The sequence below is a fragment of the Cygnus atratus genome, chromosome 5 (assembly GCF_013377495.2).
Source record: "Cygnus atratus isolate AKBS03 ecotype Queensland, Australia chromosome 5, CAtr_DNAZoo_HiC_assembly, whole genome shotgun sequence".
Classification (NCBI taxonomy): domain Eukaryota; kingdom Metazoa; phylum Chordata; class Aves; order Anseriformes; family Anatidae; genus Cygnus; species Cygnus atratus.
In genome coordinates, this window is record NC_066366.1 from 35,461,518 (window position 1) to 35,474,218 (window position 12,701).

Sequence of the window (12,701 nt, forward strand, 5' to 3'; positions counted from 1 at the left end):
ATATTCCTGCAGCACCAAGGAACTGCACAGGCCAAGAAAGTGCAGTGGGTGGTAAAGGCCCAGCAGTCAGCAAAAGGCTCTGCCCCAAAGCCTGTGCCTGGAAACACAGAGCTACAGAGAAAGCACCTGGACTTTGCCTAATTTTACTGATTCTAGGAGTGGCCCAAGGAACGTGCCCAGCAACATGTTCATGTGCCAAAGGCCAACAGCGCCCAGGGCTGCCCAGAGAGCACAGCCCCTTGCACAAAGCCAGCTGGGCTGCCCAGAAGCCAGGGGTGCCTGGACCAACCCCTCCATAGTCCCTGCAGAGAGATGTCCCAGGGATGTCCATACCCTGCTTGGGCCAGGGGCAGCAAAAAAGCCTTGTTGATATGTTAGAGTGCTACTGCGCACTACTAAGGACACTCACTGTGCTCTTCTCCGACAGCCGAGGCAGACAAGGGAACAACTAGAGAAGAGCAGGGACAACTGAACACCTCCAGCTCATCAGCGTCACCAGTGAGGATTTCTATGGGGGCAGCACTTGCTTGTTTTTTATTTTTTATATTTTTAATTTAAAACAGAATGAGACTTTGATCTCTAAATTTAAATAAACAAAAAAAAGGCATTCAAATGTGATCCTATCTTCCTCCTCCTCTGTGAGAAACTGGACACTAAAGTGATGCCATGATTAGGGTTGATTTGACTATATCACCATCCGAATAGATGCTTGGTGTCTAGAGGGGCACGCAAATCCATCTCTCTGCAGCTGCTTAACCATAACGTCAATGCCCAGCAATGCCCGTGCACAGCAGAGGGCTTTAACTAAAACCAAAACCCTTTGGGATCTAAGAGCAAAAATTAAAGTGTGTAAAGTAAAGATGGATGATTGAGTATCACTCAACTTGTCTACAGAATGCCTAGAAATTGAACAAAGTAAACAGTACTCATAGTTGTACTAAAGAAAACTAAACACATTGGTAAGAAGGTTGGTGCACTGGCAAACCTGAACAAGCTCAGTGCTCATCTCAGAGCAGAAAATGACTTCTGTGTTCTCTGAGCCCAGGTGCGTTTGTATGACACTGCCTTCAGAACAGTCCTTCCCTTCCATCCTAGCATTGAAACAGAAGATCTTAGGTCTGCTCCAAAAGCCTGTACTTGCTAAGGAAATCAACAACAAAGCCCTTGAAGTGACAGCAAAAAGACCACATAAGCTCAGGCTGCCCTCCAGGGACCTCCCCAGAGCCCAGCCCACCAAATCCGCACCAACACAGCACACGCAGACAGCTTTGGCTGAAAGCTGCGAGCAAGCCAGGTGCAGATGTCTGGCTGAAGCACTCCACCTGAGAGAAGCTGGGACTGAAAGGCCCCAGCAGCCCCAAAACGCGCAGCTGAGCCACTGATGGAGAACAGGAGCCCTCTGCTGGGCCCCCACCTGGGGAAACGGGTGGCCTGTTCCCCAGCCCCACAAAACCAGCCTCCACTGACCTCTACAACAGGACAAAGCTCCTCTGTTTTCACAGCCTGTGCTAACAGCCAGGGGTGTCTCTACATTGGGCACATCCAGGTGTCCCCGCAGGGTGCCAAGGTCCCTGTGGAAATGAGGCGCTTGGCCCCAGGGTGGGAAGGGACAGTGACTTCCAAACACTGGACGAAGCTTCTCTGCACCCTGCTATGGACATCTGGACATGTAAGCTAAGAACCAGCACATTGCACAAGGGAGAAAACACATGCAGGGACCAGCCAAGGCTGTTACAGGCCACTGGGACACGGAGGGGATAGCAGGGAAGACGTCTGCTTGGTCTTTGCTAGGTTGCTCCCCTAAGCAGGTGCCACCGGCCAGCCTTGACCCAGACACTGAGCTGGGTGGACTTTGGTCACTCAACCACCAGCCAGCGGCTGACTAATGCGGCCCAAACACTTGACCAGAAATCAGAAAACTCCTCCCGCTGTGAGGTCCGGGAAGGAAAGGTGCACTTGCGCAGAGTCCTCCTACCGAAGGCTGCTGGGAGGAGGGCTGCTGCCCGTTCTGCTCCCTTCAAAGGCTTTCTGCTGCTCGACGGGATCCCAGGGCCTTTCCCAGCACAGCTCCAACTGGGCTGCTCTGGCCAGGCTCACAGGCAGCGCTTGTGCTCCCCTGCCTCGCTGGGGCCACCTCAGGGACAGCTCAGCTGAGCAGCAGGGCCCTGGTGCTGCTGCAGGCAGGCTGGGAGCTCTCCTTCCTCAGGAGCCCAGGACCAAAAGGCAGCCTTGCTTTAACACAGCGGCTGGGGCTGACAGGTGACATCCCCGGGACGGAGCATCACTGCTTTTCAGCTGAGCACAGAGGGCACCGGGCATGCCATCCCCCTTACCCAGCTCTGCCCCTGCCTTCCTGACCAGCACTTGGCTTCCAGCAGTGTCACCTGGGGCACAGACCAGCACGGCTCAACGACACAGCCACCAGGCAGCTTTGGCACCGCTCAGCCGATGGATGAAGCTTCTAGGAGCCTCCCAACAACCCGCAGACCGAGCCCCTACAGACAGACAGCTGCTTCAGGGCTGGCACAGGAGCCTTGCACCCTCCCCACAAAGCACTGCAAGGAACAAACAGGTCTTTACAGCATCCTTAGTGACTGTCCTGTCCCTGCGGCGTGGGCAGCCTTGGCACTGGCAGCTGGGAGGCCTGTGCAGCTTTCAAGGGACAACCCGCACCCGCGTGTGCAAGAACATGCCCTCATGGCAGACACTCTGGACACCACATCTTCACCATCTCCACAGCACATCGCAATTTCCACGGGCTTCCAACCCAGGGAAGGGACCGGGACTGATGCGTTTGCTGAAGGCAGGACCTGTGCTCTGTGCTCCCAGCTCGGGTGCTCTCCACAGCCTCCTCTCCTCCCCAAGCAGAGGTGCTGCCGCTCCGCCAGTACGTCAAAGCAGCTCTCCCCGTGGTGAGCAACCCGGCCTCTTTGTTATATTTAAGGAAGGGCCAGGAGGAATTCCAGGGATTTTTTTTAGCAAGATAAACAGAACTCTTGACCTCTTCCATCGAAAAAAAAAAAAAAAAAAAAGAGCAGGCGCTGTTCCTGGTGGGGACTGGGCTGGAGCCTGGGGAAGAGGGTGCTGCTGATGAGGGGGAAGGGAGACCAGAAGCAACTTTCCCTCCTCACCAAGGAGTTTCTGCCACCAAAGAGCAGTGAAGGTCACCACAGGGACTGAATAACGCTCAGTGGCTTCCCTGTGGGGAGCCGGGAGTGCCTGACAGCGCCCCTGGCTGTGCCTGGCCGAGTGGGAACTAGCTCTCCCTTGCCCTTTGCAGGGGCAGCAGAAGACCCCCAGGATCAGCTGGCCCCACTGGAGGGGAGGGAAGGGCTGGGAAGGAACTTACTGCTGAACGGCGGGTTCATTTCGGTCTCCCCGAGCCAGGCTCCATTTCAGGGACGCACTCACGCTCCTTGCTTTTTGCTCACCCAAGGCAGAGGGCAGGACAAGGAGGCTCGCAGGCTCCACATCCCACCCTCCGGGGGACAAGCCACACTGCCGATCTCTCCCCACGTAAGTGGATTCACACCTCGCCTTCTCTCCTGTTCCCTCTCTTGCTCGCTCTCCCCCCTTGCAAAGACTAGCAGGCGAACAATAGGCGAAAGTCTAGGGATATTTACTAACTGATAATATCCCCACGTATTGCAGCCGCCTGTTTTCTCCCGTCTGATAAAGATTTCAGAGCCAACCACTTTCACAGAACAAGAAGGGGGAGGATGTTGGGTTTGGGGTTTTGATTATTAAACTTTTCCCCCCTCTCTCTCTTTTAAGCACTTACCATTCACCTGCTGAGGGGAGTAGGCTTCTGATCCAGAGTCCGGGGGAGAGTCAGGTAAAGTGCTGCAGAGCGATCGGGAAAGAAAAGGGAAGGTCATTTTAAACCAGCTTCCAGCACAACCGATAGGGTCCAGTTTGATAAAGGCACCCTCCAGGCTCTGGTTGGAAATCCCAGAGTGGATCCCCATCACCCCGAGCATGGCCAGCTGGCAAGCTGGGGACTGCCATCGCTGTCACCACTGCCCTGCTCTCCACAGCGCTGCCCTGGACCTTGGCCACAGGGACAGACATTATGTTGGCATGCCTATGAGACTGCTCCTCTGCTCAGCAGCTCCTGTCCAGTTGAAAGAAGTCAAACAGAAATGTATCTGTTCCCCTGAGAAAGACCCTGTGCTTTACCATGGGTAAATGGGTGGCTCTGGGGGAGCTGGGATCTGATACACGAAAGCAAAAGCTGGGAAGCCTGTGGGCTGGATTCTGCCGTATGACCTGTACGCACCTGAGCACCACCACAGCTGCCGGCTGTATCACCCTGGCTCTACTCCACTGGCATCAGGAGCAGGATTTGGCCCTGACTGCAAAATGCAACCAAATAAAAGTGGGAGCTCTCAGCTGCGTTCTACAGCACACCCATGGCTTGGAGACTGCAGGACTGATGACTAGACCCACCGTGTGCAGTGTCAGCACAGGTGCACAGCAGGGAGCTTGTTAGCTTCTGCTTGCTCCTTTATTTTACCTGAAGCCAGAGCACGCTCCAGGCAGCTGGACCCTTTAGCCATTTCCAAAGCCCCTTCAAAATTAGTCTGAACCATTTTTTTTCCTTCTCCTTTTCCCAGCCCCTCCTCAATATGCATGCTCCTGCAGAAGAATCTTGGGCCTCGTACATCTTCAGGCCAAGGTAAATCTTCAACTATGCTGGTACACAAGTGAACAATTTGCTCGTCTCAGACACCAGTTCTTCTTTGGCAGTATTTTGCAGATCAAATGTATGGAAAAAATTGAGGCCCTGACACCAGCTAGATTGAGCCATGGTCACCACAAACCAAAGCTGCAGCAGGGATGAGCAGGGAGATAGCAGCTCTGGTGGCTGGAGCAATCGTTGTCTACGCTGTAGAGAAAGCCCATGCAATGTGCTCTGCCCCTGTGCAGGCCTGTGGCGGGAAGATGTCGTTGGGGGGAGATGTCGTGGCGGGGAGATGTCGTGGCGGGGAGATGTCTTGTCTGCCCACTCATACCCTCCACATCCTGGGTGACATCCAGCTGTGGCAAGCCCTGCCACGTTTCAGCAGCCCAGCGCTCTGGCAAAGCCTGTTCTTTCTAAGACAGAAATGGCTGCTTTCCTCCCTGTCTCCCAACACCACACTCCTCATCACAAGCAGATATTACATGGGGAGCCTTTTCCATTCCCCCATCTTACACCATCAGCTTTGTGGCAGCAAAATAGTCCCAGACAAACCAATGCTTCTTGTACAAAAGCTGTCCAAAAAGCAAGCGAGAGGCTTAGGGCTGCACGGGAGGAAAGCTACAGCGTACCATGCACACACCATTCTGAAACCAGATCCCGCTGCTCCTGAGGGCACCTGCAACAGCTGTGAACCAGGACACCCACCAGCATCTTCCTGCACCAGAGGATTCCATGACCCAGTAAATGGGTTCTCCATGACCAGGTGGTGTGCAGCAGTTTTTGGAGAGGGATGGGCTGAGGTAACCCCAACAAAGAGCCCTCAGCACACTTCCCTCATGCTCCACCTTCATTTAGTGGCACCTTTCCATTCCCCTCCTATGCTTGGTCTAGAGCATCCATCACCACCCTTATTTTCAGGCCCTGTCCAAGCTGTCCACAATGTCCTATGGTATTTCCTGTGAATTTATCACGATTTGTGTCTCAGCAAGCCTTGTTTTGAACAACAACAAAAGGGTGAGGGACAATTCAGGGAATAGTAGAGACTGGAAAAAGAGTTGGAACAGAAAGATGGGCACTATCAAACTCAACGCAGGCAGGTTGTGCAGGCACAGCCAGCCTATGGACAGAGTTTGCTGGTATTCAACACTGAGACTGCTTCTCTGGGAAAAGCTTAGTACAGCAGAATGAGTCATTCCGTGATGCTGAAGAAATGCTGCCATCAACGCTGAACCAGTTCATCTACACCCAAACCATCTCCATCTCCAATAGTAACGATTTGCTATGAACCCCACTTCCACTACATGCGATGATCACCAGGTCCTGGTGGAGCCCACTCGCATAGCCATATGATCCACCACAGACAAAGCTGCATCTGTCCCCAACAAATGCCCCAGTGACAGCCTTAAATGATTACAGCATTCTTCTCTTGGCCACAGCGGTTCCTGATGTCTCCATGAGGGGTTTGTTGTCCTGGTGCAAGTCAAGATGACATGTAGCCAGCAGACAGGTAATCTGGCCTGGTTTATGAATGGAGGAGAGCTATGATCTCACTCATGTATCCTCACATCCTGGAGAATGCCAGATGTATGCAGAAGAAAGGGATATGACAAAGGCATCCCGTCATACCTTTGGGTATAGTTCCCCCTCAGCCACATGCAGCCTTCTGGGTATATAGCAACTGGAATTTATTCTGGGAATAAATTACGTGCAGATTTTGTTTAGATTGCCACATTCTGGAAGATCTTTTCAAGTTCATGCAAAGGGCCAAAGTCATCCCAGTGGAGCTATGTTAGAGCTAAATCATTCGTTCAGTGAGCTGGTGGCTTCCGAGCCTGGGAATCACCACGCCGTACTGGCTGGCAACACTAGAGGGCACACAGCAGAGGGAGAAAAGCCAGACAAGGGCTTGTAGAGATGAGCAGTCCTGGGCCCATCCTTGCTTCTGTGTCCCTTACATCCGCAGGCTCCACTGGAGAAGGCACAGAGACTGGCTATGCAGAGAACACAGCATGGCCACCCACCTCCTGTGCCACAGGGATGGGTTGGACCACGACACTGTTCCTTGAGGTACAACCACCACCAACGGGCGAGGCCTCCTCCTGATGGATATGCTGTGGCATGCTTTAATTTCCATCTGCCCTGTTTCAGAACACCTTCTTGTTTTGCTCCCCCGTGGCTGGGGAAGAGCAGCATGGACCAGAGGGATGAGGAGGAAGAAGACACAAGACATAGTCTTCTGTGTGGATCTCCAGGCAGCAAAACTTCCCCCTCCCACCATGCCAGCTCCTAGCCCAGATGCCACTGCCATACCCTCCTGGCACACCACGCCGAAGTGCTCTCCACTGAGGTGATCACTGCAGATGGCAGCTGCCATGTCACCATGCTCTCGGCAAGGCCATCACACGGAGCAGGAACCGCATCCTTCCTCCTCCCAGGACTAGTTCTCCAGTTGAGTCCATCAGCAGTACTAAAACTGTTATCCTCTTCCCCTTCACCAGGGCTGCATCCACAGCTTGTTGCAAAGGAATATAAATCCAGCTCAAAAATTCTCTCCTCTTGAGTGGAGTATCTAAAACATCAGGCCAAGAGAAATGCATCTCTCTGCCCAACTTAATTAACACCTTTCCCTGGGATAGTCATGGGAACATCCTGGAAACTGAGTTTTATTTTCTTCAAATGTATTCTGCATCTCTTCCTTCTTAAACTGGACGGTACCACAATATTCTGATTTATTTTTTTTTTTTGGGGGGGGTAGTCCTTTGGAGACCCAGGAGCTGGACTCAACGATCCTTGTGGGTCCCTTCCAACTCAAATATTCTATGATTCTGTGATTATCCCATCACGTGCTTGCAGATGTAGAGCATGGACAACCCAGTCATCTGTCTACCTGCAGAAGTGTGGGATGTCACTGATCCTCCCTAAATCCATGCAGACAGACAAGACCAAAACTGAACAACCTGTCAGGAAACTTCAGGACATACGCTTGTGAAAAAGCCTTTCTCTGTGAAGCAAGGGCTTAAAACAGACTGACGTGGTCAGCAGTTAAGGCACTGTGGGAAAAGCTACCTCAGGCCTCCGAGCACCACCAGCCTGGAGGAACGCCGGTCCCACCACATGCCCTTATTCTGCCACCCCAGCCCCACTTACCCAGGTGCGTAGGAGGCCTTGGGCTCCGATTTGATTGGAGGGACCACGTTGTTTAGGCAGTGGCCACCAAGGTAGCCCTTGGGCACCACCATGCCATTGTTGTTATTGCAGTTGAGGTGAGCACCGTAGCTGGGTCCGCAAGGGTTGGCCAGAAGAGGACCATGACGGATCGGGATCTGGCTGCCCGGGGGAGGAAGGTGGAGGGAACCGCTGGGAGCGGGGTTGGTGACATGCCCAGCGCTGGTGACGGAGCTGGGAAGAGGCGCACTGATGGCAGCTGAGCTGGAGGGCTGGGGGTGCGCATAGCCAGCTGAAGCAGGGATGTCAGGGAAACAGCTGAGAGAGAGAAGGGGACAACCTCAGCAGCAAGACAGGCAGATGGTATTTTCCACCCGCTACCCAGCCCTTCAGCAATGGGGACGGAGCCATTTGGGTGATCTGGGACACCCAAAAGATGAGTGAAACAGCCAGCATTGTGGTGGCACGAGCAAGAGCGCACAGGTTGGTCACCCAGGTCAGTGGGACTGATGCAGCCCCAATGCCACAAAATCCACCCATGGAGCTGTAAAGGCCAGAAGTGCCCAGGAAACCAACCTCAAAGCTTTTGAAGGCACCGGGAGACAGTAGGATCTGTGCTGCACCTTATAGACCAGCACAGGAAAGCTGCTTTGTCGCATCAGCCCAAGACCCTGCTCCCAGACTATGGCCCAGACCCCACTGGCTGCTGCCCAGGTCTGCCTTCCCCCCCATTTGCCAGTGCACACAGGGAGACCCTTCCCTTCCCCACACTCATGCTGCACTGGGGATTTAATCTTTCACACCAAGCTGCTAGTGCTTGCTTTCATGTTGCTCAAATTCAGAAACGTCTTTTGCAGTGCCCTCAAGGAGGGAGAAGAGAAGGGACAGAAGACAGTGGCTAAGAGACAAGAAATTCAAAGGCAAGAAGCAGGGAAGAGATAGGAGGAAGAACTGGAAATAAATAAGGGAACAAAGAGCTATAAAGGAGGACTCTAGGAGGGACAGAAATACAGCTAGGGCACACAGTGATTTCCAGATTATTTCTCACATTGCAGGACTGGAAATTGCTCAACACCTCTCCACAAAAAACATCAGTGAATACCGTTTCTATTGTGGAGCAAGGGAAGCACTTACATATCTGGTGAGTCCTCCTTGCTGATGTACTCTTCCAGGATGCTAGTGTCGATGTTAGATGGCTCCAGAGCTCCATTAATGTCATGGCCTGCAAGGGGAGAGGAGGCAGAAGCAAGAGCCATGAGAAGGACATGAAAGGCAAAGGCCCTCACCGTGCAGGTCAGAAATACCACCAAAGACCTTTGCCAAGTCAAGAAACCAATCTGAGAAGATTAGTAGATCCTTTGTTTTGAAAAGGACCGTCTGTCCATACCCATTTGCACCCCAGCATAAAACCAGACAGGGACAGCGCGTATGGGACAAGTCAGGGTGGTGACACAGCCCGGGAAGTTGGACACGCAGGTGGGGCTCATCTGCAGCATCCTGCAGGGCACACTCCGGCCGTGGGTCAAGCGGGCTTTGTAGGGGCTGGGTTCAGGACACATGGGAGAAGGGAGGTCATGGAACCAGGCCTGAGCTCCACGGAGCACGAGACCCAGTTCTTGCCCAACCACCACCAACTTGGCCCTGACGCAGCCCGCAGCAGCTTTGTCAGCAAAGCTACAAGAGCCGTTGGCCTTGCCGGGGCTGCAGTTAATGGCTGATGGAGGGGCCACAGCAGAGAGCAATCTGTGCAGAGGCCAGGGCCCTGAGGCAGGACTCGGTGGTGCTTTGGGAAAGCTGGAGTCCTTCCCTTTGGACCCTTGCCTCCGCTCTGCAGAACGTGCTGGAATTTCTCCACTGCTGCCATGATGGCTCTGGAGCAGCTCTGGATGCTTGCTGCAGGAGCCCTCCTCCCTCTCCTCTCTCCTGCGGGGGCAAGCGGTGGGCTTCCCTCTCCTTTCTCCTGGAGGGCTCCTCCTCCCCTCTCCTGCTCTGGGGAAGCTGGGCCGGGTTTTGTTGACAGAAAGTGCTTTCTTTATCTGTCTCTCTCTTAAGTGGGAGTCTGCAGCCCTCTGGGGTCGGTGCCAGCCCTCGGTGCCAAAGACACTGCCAAGAAAGTGGAAGAGAAGGCCCGGCCCCCCCGCCGCCCTCAGCTCCGATAACGAAGACGGGCCCTTCCCAAGAGGCCCGAACGCTTCACGTCCAAGCACAGTGTCCCCAGCCCAGGAGGAGACCTGCTCATGGCCCCCACCTCCCGCAGGCGAGGTGGTGGGGAAAGGTCAGCCATTGAACCGCAAAACCGAAAACGGGGGGTTTCAGCCCGCACCCGGCCAATTGCAGCACTCCCCTCTGCAAATCCCTTTCATACCAAGACAAGCAAATCGGCAGGAATAAATCCAGCCAGGAATTCTGCCAAACGGACAGGGTGTGTGTGCGGATGGGGGATCTCTCCTTTAGTAACCCTGCCTAGGGGGGACAATCCCAGGCATCCGTTCCCTTGCAGGACACCTAACACTTTGTGCACCATGCGCCTCCACAGTAGTGCCCGGGGACTCCGGGGACAAGGAGGTGACACTCTCCCATGTGAATCCTTGTTACAAAGGGACGCATCTAGAGCACAGACATGCAATGCTAGTGCCGGGCTGGCACTGCAGTAGGACAAGAACAAGGCAGGCAGAGCCTGTGAGGTCCTGAGCTGCACCAGCACCTCCCTCGTAGAGCTGCAGATGCTCCTTCATGACAGCCATGTCCTCTCAACTCCTGAAGTGGCAGAGATGTGGTAGTGACCATGCAGTTGTCCTCCTTCGAGTTGTGGTTGGCTGGAAGGGCTCATCAAGGGCCAGCACCACGGGTGCTTGTGTCCCTCACCCAAGCCCCAGGACCTTCACTATACCCTGCTCCTAATTCTTCCCCACCTATGGCTCTACCTAGGCACTTCTTGTGCAAGGAGCCACCCCTCGGCTTCCCCCCCTGTGAGCATCATCATTGGCCAAAACCTTCTGCCAGGGGTGAGCACTGCCCCTCTCCGTCACCTCGCCCTGTGTCAGACACCAAGCTATAAATCACGATGTGTTTGGCAAACATCCACCTCAAAAGCTATCGGAAGGCCCATCTTCATCCCAAGGCCTAGGGTGGGGACCCAGGTTCAAAGAAGCAAAAAAGGCACTTGACCGATTTTGCTGCTTTTTTTCACAAGCTACTGAGCCTGTCCATAAAAAGATCTCAAGATGTCTGACCCCAACAGGATCCCCTCACACCTACACACTCCAACAGCTTCTCCACAGTGGAAGAGGAACCTGGGACCTGTCCAGAAAGGATGGGAAGCCCTCAACAGACAGCAGAGCTGCTGGGCTCTCATATTTTTCTGCTACCTTCTCTTAAAAGTCACCTTCAGGAGCGCTCAGCTGAGACCCAGGCAAAGGGTGCGATAAGCAACCTGACGTGAGAGGTGCGTCAGCTGTGCCACTGTGATAACAGCATGGCGGGGGGCTGGCTGCGCATGTGTGATGGGAAAAATCTGAAAATAAAGGACTTTCCTCGGCCTGCGGATGGAGGCACTTGCACCAGCGACAACGAAGCAGGAACATCGGGGCAGCGGGTCTCGCCAGCGTGCCCGCACGAGGAACATCCCACCACCCGTAGCTTCCATGCAGGCCAGGCTCTAACCAAAAGCCAGCTTAGGTGATTAATTAAAAGCTAATACTTCTCCACAGAGTCACGAGCTCCTAATGACACTAACACTCCCTCCCCCTCCAATGTGGGGATTAGGATGGAGTAGGAAGCCACAAAGCAGGGACCCTGGGAAGCATAACACCTGCACGGCCCCACACTAGACGGACTCCTGCATCCCCTTGTCCCAGCAGGAGAGAGGTGGAGGAGCCCAAGGAGGCCCCAAGCGCTCCTGTGCTGCCAGCATTCACCTCCTTGCCTTGGGAAGAACAACAGCAATGCCCACATAGCACCTCCTGCCCTACGGCCCTGCCTCTGCACCAGCACCCACTCCAAAATGTTCACTAGAACTTTTGTCACCTGTAACCCCGCTGACGTTCCTGAAGCTCAACAGGACAAATTCTGCTCTCCAGCCTGGAGCAGTGAGCCTGGAGAGGTGCTGCGGTCCCCCGCAGAGCTGCCCAAAGAGCACCTTCTTGCAGAGCAGCTTATTAGCGTGCTCTGCACACAATGACCATCGTGGGGCAGGAGGGCACCAGGGCCAAGTAATTCAGCCACGCTGTACAACCCCCCTGCTAACATGCTGACCTCCCTGTACAGACATGGAGAGGCTCCTCAGGTCAAACTCTTACAGGAAAACCTTCCATTTCACCACTCCTTCAGTCGGTGCTGCAAACAAACTCCCAAACCTGCCAGATCCCTTTGTCCTGCCTTCCTCTTGACCCCCACATTTCCACCCCTTCCTCACAAGAGGAAGGAGGAGACCCCAAAGGTAAACTCTGCCAGAAAAACAAGATGTTAAACCCGCAGCACCATCCTTGTGAGCAGCGCTGGGCGAGCAGAGGCCCCTGTACGTGTGAGAATGTCAGGAATCCCAATGTTTGGACTGGTTTTCTCTGCCTTTCCCAAACCTCCAAACACGATCGACATCCAAACGGAGGTGCTTCCTGCACTGCCGTCTCCCCACTGCTCTGCTTGGATGGCGTGGGTCTGTCAGCTCGTCTCTTCTGGCGACGTCCTCTTGGCTCAGGGTGCTCCCTGTCCTCTTTTCAGGTACTCTGCTGCATCCCATTTTCGATCTGAGACGGGCACGCAGCCTCGGGGTGCTGAAAGAGTTAAAGGTGTCTGGCCCCTGCGAGTCGTCATATTTACAGGTCTGAGAGATTAAACCCAGAATTTACCTCGA

At 54.1% G+C, this 12,701-nt stretch overlaps 1 protein-coding gene across 1 annotated transcript in view; it reads right to left on the reverse strand.

Moving 5' to 3' along the window:
- Positions 1 to 12,701, reverse strand: part of MYRF (myelin regulatory factor) — a 64,240-nt gene that overhangs the window by 29,970 nt on the left and 21,569 nt on the right. Inside the window, exons 2-4 of the mRNA XM_050711298.1 lie at positions 8,984 to 9,071; positions 7,832 to 8,167; positions 3,782 to 3,843 (exon numbers count right to left, since the gene is read on the reverse strand). Coding sequence (XP_050567255.1) covers positions 3,782 to 3,843; positions 7,832 to 8,167; positions 8,984 to 9,071 — 486 coding nt within the window. The remainder of the gene's footprint in view (positions 1 to 3,781; positions 3,844 to 7,831; positions 8,168 to 8,983; positions 9,072 to 12,701) is intronic.